The following is a 13,470-nucleotide window of genomic DNA, read 5'->3' as shown; positions in this document are numbered from 1 at the left end:
AAATATCAGCAATATTTACAGATAGAACAAGAAAACTTTCAGTGCATGCATATCAACTGTTAGTTCAAATCGTGAAGTACTTTGTGTGTGTGTTTAAGGTGACAGGGTGTCTTTCGCACGGACCTTTCGTGTGTCTGAGGGCAGCCGCATGAATGTCTTTATTTTACTGGACACATCAGGAAGCATCACAAAGCAGGACTTTGAAAAATCCAGGGATGCCACCGTGGCACTCATTAGAAAGGTCTGTAGCATAAATAAAGTATTGAATCACATCTGTGCTTCAGTTTTCCTGACATGCTGTCTCACTGGCTGTGAATCCCACATGTTCTCTTTATTTTCTCTCTAGTTGGAGAGCTACGAGGTACAGATGAAGTTCCATGTATTGTCATTCGCCAGTGAAGCCAGAGATATTGTAAACATCACAGACTCTGATACAAGTAGCGATGTTGAAAACGTCATATGGAATTTGATGGAGTTTAACTACCACAGTAGGACTCAGCGTCTTGTTGCTTCATTAATTTACAGTATTTATTCATTAAAGGATCACAAAAAGATATCCTGATACGTCAAGCATTACTTTGATCTTTTTGCATATCTGCAGGTCATGGGCGTAAGACAGGCACCAACCTTCATGCTGCTCTGAAGCGTGTGGGTGAAATGATGAGCTTTCTAAAGGAAAACAACGCCAAGAACCATTTTAATGAGACTCAGAACATTATCATCATAGAAACAGACGGTAAAGAAAAATAATACGTCTTCAATTCATTTAATTTTTATCTCCCCTACAGCTCATTAAATATTGAAATGGGGAACATCAGAAATAACCTTATTTTAAGAGTTGGTCACTCATTTCCTTTTGTATTTTCTGTCTGCAGGTTTCTCAAACACAGGCTCTAAGCCTCAGATTGACCTGGCCCGGATCCGAAATCTTCTGGGTTATCACAAGTTTACTCCAGATCATACAGACGAGACAATGCTGGGTACCATCCATACATCCCAACATCTTTACATCCATATGCACATTTATATTTTAGAAAATGTTGTAATATGCCATGAACAGTCTATGATTTTAGCGACTTCACAGACACTAACGACTGAGTAAAACAGATAAGAAATCATAAAACAAGCATGCAAAGTTAGGTTTCTTTATTATGTTTGTCTAATAGTTTTAAGAGAGGCCTAATGAAGAAAGTAATAGTTATGTTGCTGAAGGCCTATAAAAAACAAGTAGTACCTCAGAGTTTCCCTGTGTTATAAGTCTGACATTTTCCCCTTTTACTTTTAGAAAAACAAGCTTAAACTCCTTAAATTTAAAAATAAAATATAATAAATACTCTAAAGTGCATGAAAAATATAATTAAAATGATTGTACAATGTGGAGTTTACAAATACAATAATGTGCAACGGTGAATTCAATCTCAAAACAAAATATGGTTACCATTTAACTTAGCTTTGGGGTCTCCCCTGCGATCCAACAGGGGCATCCTAGCAAGTTATAGAAGTGCTAGAAAGACAATTAAGTCTTTAGAAATGACAACATGCCTGGAAAATGGAGAGAAATAACAACTTAAGTGAAAGGGTAATGTTGTGTCAGCAACATTAATAGATGAAGTTGGAGAATATGATCATATTCACTGGTGAGTGGTAGCAGACAGAAGTGGTCGATCCCAGGCACAGTCTGTTTTAACCTCATTACTCTAAAACACAAAGACCATACATTTTAAAGGTCATTTTACTTACAGAATCTTATAAGCCTGTTATCTTTTAACCTGTCACATGTTGATGTGTGTTTTCAGATGTTTATGTGTTTGGTATTGGTGACCGAGTGAAAAAAGATCAGCTGAACTCCTTGGCCTCAAAGAAACGTGATGAGCACCACGTCTTTGTTCTGAAAGACTACCAAAGTCTGGGGGAAGTGTTCAACAGCATCATAAGTAAGTAGAAGAAACAAGCCTGCGTTGTCTGATGTCATTGTCAAACTTTAGAATATTAAATTACATCTTTGGACTTGTACAGATTAGATAAAAAGACAGACAAAATGTAACACTATATTTAAAATGAATCACAACATTTTAATAATGTTTTACTTTCCAGGTGACAAGAGTGTGACAATGTGCGGGATAGCTCAAGAAGACACCGCCGATCAGCAGGCGATGGATGCAAATTGGGTCTTCACTAGACCCTGGCATGTCACCGTCGAAACTGTGAGAGCTTTGAGATTACCGTGAAGTCATAATGAAGAGTTTTATGTCCACTCTGGGTTTCAACACACTTTAATACTTTTCCCATCTTTTCAGTCCATGACGTGTGTTGGATCTATTGTGAGCCAGAACTGGGTGCTGACAGCTGCTCACTGCTTTGCAAAAGCGAGTACAGACAGCATTTATTCTTCAGCGCACATAATAACTGGTGAGAGTCGGTGCAGGGCGATGTTTTGGAGAGAACGATTTGCATAAAAGATAAAACAAAGGTGTAAAGGTAGCATTGAAATGTAATGCTTGGTGATAATTTGAGGACTCTGGTGCCATGTTGGACTCATTGATATGTAATCTTTTTACTTTCAGTGCTCTAAGAAGTGTGTTAAATATTTTATCCTGTGGGATCTTTTATCCCCAATCACATTAAAGTAGCACAGAGAAAACATTTGTTGTGTAAGTCTTCATTTTAGAAATCAAACCATCAACTCTGAAGATGTGGGTAAAGTAGGCTTATTAAATAACGTGAACCATGTTTGTATATCTTAGAAGTACGGGGGACATATCTGAGAGAACAGGCTATGATAACCAGACTGAGGACAGGGCACAGCAAATTGAACAGCACACTTTAACTTTTAGGAAAACATTCAACAGTGTTCTGTAGTTACAGCATTGACAAATGATCATACATGAAATATACAAACCAAAGACCAGAAATGATGGCCATGTAACATAGAAAGGGGCGACTAGAGTGCCATTTTGAACTGTAGTGGAAAAAGTGTGAAACTGGGAAAATGGTAAGTGGTTTCTTTAAAGTGGACTAGACTTTAGAGCTAGTGGATAGCATATAGATGCTATGTATAGATGCGTGTCCACTAAGAGCTTCAGTAGCAAATAGCAGCTTTCAATCAGTTTTTTATAATTACCATCATGCTGACTTCATAACCTTTTATTTTGAAATAACGAGCAGATCTGTTGGTTTCCAGGTGAGGGCACAGTGGTTCCTAAGCAGGTGATCATGCACCCCAATTACAACACCAGAGCTCTCAAACACAGAAATGTATCCGAGTTCTACGACTACGATGTCGCCCTGGTGCAGGTGAACATGAGTATCCCTCTCTCCTGGAAAGCCAGGTAAAATGAAATAAGAGGTGGTCTTTCATTTTAAGGAGAAAATATAATCTGTTGATTTGTTTCTAGAAAAGTGAGGAGGCATCGTCTTTTTTTTTTTTACTGTGTAGGTTAAAAGAGGGGAAAAAACTCAGAGAACTGGAATGTACATGAGATTTGGTGTTGAGTGTGATGTATGTATTTTGTATATCTTATAACAGACCTATCTGCTTGCCATGTACTGTGCCAGCCAGCCGGGCCATGAAAAAAGTCAACTCTACCTGCAAGCAGCACAGTATGTGAACTTTGAACCTTTACTCTCTGCAGAAGCATTCATGTTTGGAGTATTTTACATTAAGATAGTCCAGTTTCTATTTTGATTTTTAATTCTACTGTAATCTCAGTAAAATGAATGTGTTCCTACAGGGGAAGAACTGCTACCTAATGAGGAGACTGCTGCATTTTTCATCCATCAGAACTCCAAACGCAAAGACACATATATTCACACACGGAATCGAGTAAGATTTTAGTTGATGATACAAAGAAGAATAGAGAACATGTGCTTTTACAGTAAAGGGTGTTGATCTTGAACTAGTTTGCTGTTTGCAGAGACTCAGCTGTGTGGAAAAGGCAAAGGTAACCCTCAAAGAGCCGACTGATGTGACTTTGGAAGAGTACGTACCGGACAGATTTCTCTGTTCAGGTGGATCCCCAGGATACCAGTATGCTGTATCCTGTAAAGGTCAGGACTCGATACTTTGTCAGAGCTACTACAGTGTTGACCAACATGGTATCAAATTTAATGTGCATGTTGTCTCTTTCTGTTCAGGCGACTCTGGAGGATCTCTGTTTCTGCAAAAAAGAAAGCGCTACTTTCAGGTCACCAAATTTATCATTTAAAAAACCTCATGCTTCCCTTGACTCTATTGGCTTAACACAATACATTTCTCCTGCTCTGACCACCAGGTGGGAGTACTGAGCTGGGGCACCATTGACATATGCAAGAACCCCAACTCATTTCGCGGACGGGGTAGCAATGACAGGCCGCCTCCTGATGCTCGAGACTTTCACATCGATCTGTTCAAGATAATGCCGTGGCTGAAACAGCATCTGGGTAAGGAGATCCAGTTCCTGCCTGAGACCAACTGAGAGACCAGAGCAGGTTCAGCCCGTTTCCAAAGCTTTATTATCAGATAGAAAAGTGTTGACTTACATACAGCTGTGGTGCAGTAAGCTCAATTGTAAAAGAAGGCTTCAATCATAAACAACATGAAACAGTGTTTTACATCTCTTTTTTTTTTTTACTACAGATGTGAAAAACATGCTTAATCAGCTCCTGAGTTGCAGACTTAATGCAAATATATCCATACATTAATGACAGCCTGTTAGGTTATCTGATACACCTGATTCGTTATTGCTAGTCTGATCTTCATTTTGGGTCTTAGCCAACAGTTTGCATATTATTTAGACCTAAAGCAGTGAAAACCCATTAGAGCCAAAAGCATAAGAGAGCCAGCTGTCCTATCAGCCCTCAGAAAACAGCCGGAACAGAGTTTCTGATTCGCTGTCTTTGAAGTTTGGGACGAAATGGATCTGGAGAATCTCTGAAAATCCCTCGGAGAGAGTAGGAGCCACAAAGTGTTTCCTGTTACAGAGAGAGAGAGAGAGGAGTGGTGAGTAACAGAGCTGGTACGGTTACAATTCTTATGTTTACCAGCAGAAATGACCCTTTAACTTTCGCCTCAACAAGTAAAATATCTTGTTTGCATGCATCCAACTGCATGTTAAGAAGCTGTGTGTATATATATTTTTGGCCCTGACTTCTGTGTTTCATAACTGGTTACAGTAAGAGAAAAAGTCTTTGTCTTACCTGTAACTGTGGAAAACCATGTCGTTAACCTTTGCGTGTTTTTTGTCTGATGGAGCCATCTCACGGAACTGGGAAAGACAACAACTCATTAATAAAAACACTTGTCATCCCAGTCAGGATAAACACTGAGGTGTTGAAAAGCTGAAGATTACTCTGTTGTTGTGTTTTGCTTGCTCCAGAGTGGCTGAGAATTGAAAACACCGGCACGACACTCCTGCTGCCTTGGCCACGTCCAAATATCTGGAAAATGTACACGCAAAAATAAATACGCAGCAGAAGAAGTGTTGTCTGACCACAATACAGAGCAACAGGAGCATACAATCAGTGTTTACATAATGGAGCACTCATTCATTTAAAAAGGCTACAACCCTGGTAGTGAATGTGAAATAGTCACCTTCGAAGTCTGTGCAATTTACAGCTGAGTTTTAACTACAGCTAGAACAGTGGGATATTTGAGACTGATATATTTAATCCTTCAGCCGAAAAATCCAAATACCTTCTCCACCTGTGTTTTGCATTCATATGCAATGCAAAGTTACTGCTAATGTCTCTAATAACTTAACAACGACAATGTCCTGATTGAAAATGGTAACAATTTTGTTTATTTCATGTCTCTTCTAATAACCGCTGAACTGAACAGCTGCTTCGTCACTGTACTACACAGAGCCTTTGAGTGGAGTGAGACATATTGCGGAGGGTGGGGCTGTCTTACAGAAAGGGGGAGCAGTGGAAAAAACAACAAATGCAGTGTACAATCAAAATGTTTTTTCTCAATGTAGGACTTTTTATGTAGTTAAAGTGTTTTATGCTCGTCACCCTGCAGCAATGTACAACTTAGCTTCTGTGTAAAAACTCCAGCTGGCTTATCTACTGTAACCTCAACAACCTCACTTGGAATAACCTATCACTCTAACATGACCAGAAGAATTGCCATTACACTTACATAACCTGGAAGACGGAACAAAATCATTTGAAATTTTAATTTCAAGCTTATCTTCCTGCAAAGGTAAAAGCTTTCCCTACATAACACCTTGTCTACTAAAGCTATGCTGTATCAGGTTGTATTCCACCTAAACTGTAGATACAACCTGATACAGCATTAATGTATACATTAATCTACTGACCTGACAAATCCTCACATCACAGCAGAAACTGATGCATGTTCACTAAATGTCTGAGTAACACCTAATTTAATATTAGGTGCCAACAAAAGTCAGAAACAGACTTTTGCATCCTTAGCTAGCAGCCCACTGATACACCATTTTAAATTCAAATCAATAGTTGTTGCAGTGAACTTGAATCATCCCTTCCAGGTGTCAGTTCTGAAGGTTACTTTTCAAGTCATTGTGCCTGAATTTAAAATGCATCAACCATCAGAAAAGTGGTCCAAATCAGAGCTTGATAAATGAAGTCTAGGTCCTGCCTTCAAATACAGTCATCTATTTATGAAAATGACTCATCATTTATGTACATCTGTCTAATGGAACCTTTTAAAGCTGGTATGCATAAAGTTGAACTCCAGTGATGTGACTCCCGAGTGTGCGCTGTGTATAATGAATACTGACACCAAAGGACACACTCAAAGTGGTGCATTTCACAGTTGTGGTTTACCGTTTGCGAGACTCTAGATCTGGGTTTGTGTTGTCTACAGCGACACTCTTGCCTTCTTTCAGAGCACGGCCACACGCCGACACACAGTTCTGCCATGAACCGAGTGTGTCCTGATACAAAACAAAACGTGTCAACAAATCACAGTTATCACTATTTGTTTATCACAGGTATATTATATAATCGTTCAAATGTTAAAGCAGTGAATCAAAAATTAAGGGAAAACACACACCCCCCTTTTTATATCGGTTAAATTCTTGTCATATAAGGTGCCTTAAGAACTGGAGAGAAATCCACTCACCCTGTTAACGTACACATAGTCTTTTGGAATAATGTGGGTGTGGAAGAAGGTGGATTTACCCGCTGTGGAGGGAGGGAGGGAGGGGGGTGAGGAACAAGATCAGAATTGTCTTTTTGAGAGGGGAAATCAGAAAAGGTGATGTATAACTTTCACTCACACGCAGGGAAACCCACAGCAACAATGACTTCTGTCTTGTTTGAGGTGAGAGAGGCAGACGCTGGGTCATACAGCTGTGCAGTGGAGTCAATCTTTCTCTAGAAGTGGAGATAAAAAAAAGACATTCACATAAACACAGAGAGGAAATACTATAATTCTTAAACAGTGCTACATAAAATGCACAGTCACAGCATGTGCATTGTACTCACAGGGTCAAAATTAGGCATGTTGTAGGGGGCGCTCTTCCAGCCCAGGAAGTACTCCTCTGGGGTGTGGAACTGCAACCCGATGTTCAGAGCAAACTACAAAAACAGGAAGAGAGATAATAACTGGCACTGAACTCTTAATGCAGTCTTATCAGTTTGTGCACCTTTTTCCCATCAAGGCCTCAAGCTGTTATAAAGACCTGTTAATGTCAACTAACATCTCAAATGAGAATAACAGCACACACAAAGTCAACGAAGGAGGAGGAGGAACAGCAAAAAGTGGTAGAAAAAATATGAACCAGAGTGAGAGGTCTTACCAGTCGGTCACTACAAGAGAAATCCTTCTTCTTCTTCCCTGGAGCCCAGTTCTCTGGTCGGCCTGCAGCGTCTGTGCACACAAGTAAAAGTCAGCAGCTGTGTGTCTGTGTGCTCTTTCCTTTCACTCAGGGTATAAAATTTCCTCACTGAGGTAGTAGGGCTACAAAAAAAAAGACTCCATCTATCTCTTTTGCATTTCAAAGACATTAGTTCAAATGTGCAAAGACCCAAAAATAATCCATAAATAATACAGAATGTGTCTTCTCCAGTGTTGGTTTTATATTGTTATGACTTGTTGATCTCACTGGTGAGACAAAGCTGTTTGTATCACTTAGTTTTACAGACTGGTACTTTATACTCGGATGAGTGGATTCATCTAGTGAAATATAGTCAGCCATCTTCTGCACTGGTCTGTTGTTACAGGCATTCTGAGTTAAGTTTTGGGGCTTTAGCTCACTGTACCTCTTTACCATGTGACTGAGACTGTCTCTATTTGGCTAACTCCCTCTATACAGTTAGCCAAACACCTTCCCTTTCTACAGTGAAAGTCAGAAGACTAACCCCTCTATGAGACCTATGAGATATTTGCTCCACACAGAGAGAGATCATGTTTTCCTGAAAATTTGGCAACCCCCTTTTTTGATAAATAGAAGGCCGGCCACATGGGATAAAGCTAGAGCTTAAAGTCATTCTTTTCTTTCTTTTTGCTCTTTCAAACTCTCAGTCTCCTAAGACTCCTTTGCCTTAAATTTGCTTGAGAGTTTCTGTATTTTAGAGAGAGGTTTCCAAACCACGACATCAAGCAACAACAGGTTCAAGCATGACAAAAAATGGTCAACATGTTTCTGGTGAGGTGCCAGTTAGCCTTGCAGTGTAAGCCACGCCCCATGTACTACAGCTGTCGTTCTCCCTGCAGAGGAAAATGATTTCACTCCTGTCCATGACTCTTTGCTGCATGTCATAAAGGCAAAAACTCACCCTTCAAAAAACTTGGTTTTGCAGTTTTCTAAGGCAAAACTTAATGTCTTTTTGAACATACAGCTTGACTGGGGCATCCTCCACTCCTCCTAGTGGCCTGTATCCAAACTGCATGGGTCAAGATGGTGCTCTTTAATTAGGGTTCATTAGGGTTGTATATGTAGGGTTTAGCATGAAGGATTGTAATGAAGGGTATAATTTGATTTCAACTTTTGGTTTCGGGGAACAAGATTGCGCATGGACAGGACACAAAGTTTAGTTGAAGTTTGGTGCACCTCTATGATGCCACATTAGACAACTTAAAAGCCACACAGCCACCTGTAGCCAAAGGATCTTACCACAAAAGCAGATCTTACTCACCTCCCACAAAAACACTCTGTGCTTTGTCAACAGTCACGCCATCATTTGCCTGTGCAGACAAAACACATTAAAGACACGTGTGTTTGAAATAAGAATAGACAGATTATTGTCACACAAAGCACGAGGCATCAAAAGGGAGTTTTCTGTGACTCATACTCATCTCTGCACAGCAATTCAATACAAATACTCAGTGTCAGGTGTGGTCCGTAAATAACATGGGTGTGGGTGCAGTTACCTTCTCACACAAGTGATTCCACATTCCCATCACGGGTTTCCTGTAGATACCTGGACCGGTTGCTACAAACACCTGAGGTGCAAGCAGGAGGAGAATGTAATGTCAGGTTCTATAATAATTAGGAGAGATGAGAGCAAAGACTGAATACAGGAGGCTCTTTAAGGTGAACAGCCAAGAGCCTTGAATCTGAATTCTGAAGACAGTGCAGCATCAATTTGCATTTACTCACTCGTACAAACCAGGTGATAGTCTACAGGCAAAACTCAGGGCTTCAAAATAAAAGTATGCAAACCAAAAGGTGACATCACAATGGCTAAATCCACTTTACACAGACTATGACAGACCTGCACAGGCAGCTTCAGCGTGGTGAGGATGTCCTCTGCTTTAGACTTGAAGACTTCTGGTCTCAGTTTGCCTTTAGCGATCCCCATCTGGTTAGTGAAGAAGACCACCTTTAGGAAGAGAACAGAGCTGGTTCAGACTAGGAGACCCAGAAGGGATATGACACAGCCTTTCATCTTTTTAACATACAGAGTGATCAACTGTAATGTGTTGCTTCTCCTCACTTTGTATCCATTTTTGAGCAAGCTGGCCAGCTTGGGCTGAATCTCAGAATAAAGGATCCTGTTGATTGAACAAATACAAGCAGAGGAAAGTTTCCACATAGCAGGACATCAGATATAATCCATAAAAGTCACTAGGCAGGAAACAAAGACCGAAGAGAAAGAGACCATGTGTCACATTGCTCAACAAGGCAAACAATCAAAAGTGAGAGTTTGAGATTGCAGACATACCTCCAGTCATCCGGCCCAGTGGGAAACACTTTGCCAGACTTGGTGGTGATGATGCAGCCATCAATGTCAAAGCCAGCTATCTGAGGAACGAGAGGAAGAGGACATGTTCAGACTTCCCAGCCCTACTTCTATTTCAATTATTCATTATTTTTATTTGAGTTTTTTGTGCTTGCCTCATGCTGTGTTCTTTTATTTTAATTGTAACATAACAGAAATTAGGTTTTACTACATCAGAGCTTCTTTTTACTGGGCTGTGTAAGTACTGGAAATAGCTTTTTGCCGAGTTTGTGATTGTAAAGCAGCCAAAGAGGCTTTAAAAACCAATACTTCTTTATTTGAAACAAGTTGAATGTGAAGGTTGTTAAGTCAGTTCGTAGGATTGACTTTGTGCTCTCAGCTTTATGGAGGCCTGAATGATTAACTAATGTTTTTATAATGGTTGGAAACATGACCACAAAAACAAAACAAGCAACATCATCTGATTCAAGACAAATATTGTAATCAGAATCAGCTATTGGCTCAATAGCTATTTGTAACATTGGATCAATAAGGGCCTGATTTCTCCAATGAACTTCTAATGAACTTCTAAATTGTTTCATTGACACATTTTGCACCTTGTCACTCCCTTTGACACCAGCAGCAGTGTAGAGCAGCAGGTTGCCAATCTGCTGCCAGTTGCTCTTCAGACAGCCTTTTGAAGATGATGAAGAAGATGAAGATGAAGGCTGCATGCTTGGACTCTCCTCCTTTGCAGACTGCTCCGCCATCTCCTGCAGTTGCTTGAGCTTTTCCTCTGCTAGTCTCTCTTTCTCATCTCCCTCCTCTTCCTCCTCATTTCTTCTGCGGCGCTTCCCTTTAGGGGTCCCTCTCTCCGGGCTCAGTCGTCTCTTAGGGGGCTAAACATCAGGACAAAACAAAACAGCGTCTTTTACTTTGACCTGAGGTGAAGAACATTAAACAACAACAGGTATCAAGACAAGAGACAAACAGTGTGAGGTGTGTTACCTTCATGGAAGAGGCAGAAAAGAAATCCTTTATACTGCGCTTAGGGTTTGGACTGGACTCTGCCTCTTTCTCCTTCTCGTTTCTTCCTCCTTTTGTCTTATCTGTAGCTTGCAGACTTTTCTGTGCAGCAGCTGGGGCTGCTCCGTTTGAGCTCAGAGAAAAGTGCAGTTTGAATGGATGGTCCTGGTTTACCAGATAGAGTGTGCCTCCGTTTGAGAGTTTTCCAGACTGGCCACGGCTCAGCTGCTCACCGTCCAGGAAACTGGGATTGGGACCTAGCTGTGGAATAAAAGGGACATGCATGGACTTTAGACTGCAGTATTTTTTATAGTTACTTTACAGCGCTGGCGATAACCAGGGTGTGTCCAGGCAGAGACAAGAGAGGTGTTCTGTCATTATTTTTTTGACATAACAACCTCTAATGTTGTTATTATGTAACATCAAATATTAACTCTGTGTGGTGTTTGTTGGGTGTCGTCTGGACGAGGTGTTTCAGATCTGAGAGCCTCACGGGGAGGAAGAGGAGCTGAAATATAACCCGTGACACTGTGAGCTTCATTGATTGATTTCATACCTGAGTAACAACCACATCCTGGTCTGCATAGCAAGCCACCACCTTCACTGAAAGAGAGACAGAGTCTATTACCATCTTTCATACTCACATCCATATACACATACAGTCCCACATGAATACTATAACTGCACGCTGAATAATTGGCTAAAAATAAAAAATGAAAAGTTATTAAAAAATGAAGAAATAATGCAACCTCAAGAAGTTTGCATACGTCCTTCTTGCATACTGTTACATAACATTTCACATATCAGATGACCAAATGAGCATTTAAAAGTTAGATTAATCATTGATACTAAATATTGCAGCCTTGTAATCATTCAATGTTCATATTTGCTTAGCCTGCAAAGATGTGACAACCTTTTCTATCTGTTTTGCAGAAGCAGTCAACATATCACATAAAAAAATTACAGCTACTGGGCCATGACATTGTTTATTTTCATTATTCATTAGTCCTCTACTTATTTCTGTAACTTATCAGTGAGCCTGTAAATAGTAGAAAACAAGCTAAAATGCCCCTGAACCCAATGTGACATCTCTAAATGTCTTTTATGGTGGACTAACAGTACAGAACCTACAATGACATGAAAAAAGAACTCCAAATTCATACATTCAAAAATTTAGGATTATAATTATCTAAAGTTTTGAGCAAAGGTGACTCCACATCAATTTCTTCAATCACAATCAAATGATTGATTCCTCCACTAACTTTCTAACTCTTGTTGTGTCAGGCCAAAACTCTAAATCTTACAATGTAATAAAAATAAACTTTAAGGCATCACTCAGTCATGACACTGACGTTCTAATTCAGGGTTAGGATATGGGTTGAGGATACCAGGTCCTGATCCAAAACCACTGTACTTAGACCACTGGCGGTTCTGGGGAGGGGCCAACAGGGGCCAGTGCCCCTGTAAAACTGAACCTGGACCCCCCTGGGTTTCAGACCTTTCACTAAAGAGGGAGATTTCACTGTTTTCTTTCTGCCTGGACCTCATTCAACCAGGTCTTGATCTAGAACTGTGATACCCAGACTAGTCAGATCTGGACTAGATTACGCCAAAGAGGCCACATACCTTTCTAAACACAGTTTGAGTTTCGTGAAGTCATTATCTATTTGTAATAATGCAACAAAAAGGAGATTTAACTGCTTTTTGTACATGAAGTACACATAATTTTAGCATTTTCACAACTAGCATTATTCCAACAATCTTTGTTTTGTTTGCATTTATTCAAACCATAAATACAGTGGTTATGAAACGTCTTAGAGTAGGAGCCACCGAGCTGACGTATCTTCTTATAAACATATACGTATTATAAACGTCTGCTGGTGCGTTTGTCAATAGGTGACACATGCAATGAGGAGTATATCTGCCGTCATGTCGGACTCTTCCTCACCCTGGTGTCTGGAGCATTTCTTATCGGTGACCCAAGTGTCTGGACCTCGGCCTAAAATCACAGCTCGTCCATCCTCCAGGAGGACCCGAGCTCCGGACGGACTGACCAGCTTGCACGACATCTGAGCGGGCGACCACAGCAGCGCAGCTATGAGGTGTGTTTGAGTACGACTTTTAAATAAAACACAGAATAAAGTACTTATCGCATGCAGCTGGCTCCCTGTTGTCGTAATGGACCAAAATACTACTATTTGCACACACACTTTTGAGCCTAAGCTGTTTTTTAAGTCAAGTAGGAGTAAACAAACCGGGGAACTTTTTTTGGAATGTACCCGCGGTCCATCAGGAAAATGTGCACGTTCGGAAACA

General features: G+C 40.4%; 2 protein-coding genes across 2 annotated transcripts in view; one reads left to right on the top strand and one right to left on the bottom strand.

The window, feature by feature from the left end:
- The window catches only part of si:ch1073-280e3.1 (complement C2), a 16,535-nt gene extending 11,209 nt beyond the window's left edge, over nt 1–5,326 (top strand). The window contains exons 9-21 of the mRNA XM_034701966.1: nt 99–241; nt 347–488; nt 602–736; nt 876–980; nt 1,797–1,934; nt 2,095–2,204; nt 2,298–2,409; nt 3,182–3,329; nt 3,527–3,600; nt 3,732–3,823; nt 3,915–4,047; nt 4,135–4,184; nt 4,272–5,326. Of these exons, the coding sequence (XP_034557857.1) occupies nt 99–241; nt 347–488; nt 602–736; nt 876–980; nt 1,797–1,934; nt 2,095–2,204; nt 2,298–2,409; nt 3,182–3,329; nt 3,527–3,600; nt 3,732–3,823; nt 3,915–4,047; nt 4,135–4,184; nt 4,272–4,454 (1,565 nt within the window). The 3' untranslated portion in view covers nt 4,455–5,326. The remainder of the gene's footprint in view (nt 1–98; nt 242–346; nt 489–601; nt 737–875; nt 981–1,796; nt 1,935–2,094; nt 2,205–2,297; nt 2,410–3,181; nt 3,330–3,526; nt 3,601–3,731; nt 3,824–3,914; nt 4,048–4,134; nt 4,185–4,271) is intronic.
- pnkp (polynucleotide kinase 3'-phosphatase) lies at nt 4,469–13,470 on the bottom strand. Its single transcript, XM_034701970.1, has 17 exons — nt 13,103–13,470; nt 11,711–11,757; nt 11,137–11,415; nt 10,746–11,027; nt 10,132–10,211; nt 9,904–9,961; nt 9,682–9,789; nt 9,338–9,409; nt 9,103–9,151; nt 7,764–7,834; nt 7,450–7,542; nt 7,242–7,338; nt 7,085–7,146; nt 6,787–6,896; nt 5,328–5,415; nt 5,176–5,243; nt 4,469–4,950 (listed from the first exon to the last, which is right to left on the bottom strand). The coding sequence occupies exons 1-17, from the start codon at nt 13,221–13,223 to the stop codon at nt 4,830–4,832; spliced, it is 1,806 nt and encodes a 601-aa protein (XP_034557861.1). The 5' UTR covers nt 13,224–13,470; the 3' UTR covers nt 4,469–4,829.

Source organism: Notolabrus celidotus, chromosome 14 (genome assembly GCF_009762535.1).
Source record: "Notolabrus celidotus isolate fNotCel1 chromosome 14, fNotCel1.pri, whole genome shotgun sequence".
Taxonomy (NCBI): domain Eukaryota; kingdom Metazoa; phylum Chordata; class Actinopteri; order Labriformes; family Labridae; genus Notolabrus; species Notolabrus celidotus.
Note: the sequence above shows the minus strand (reverse complement) of the source record. Positions and strands in the feature narration are given on the sequence as shown.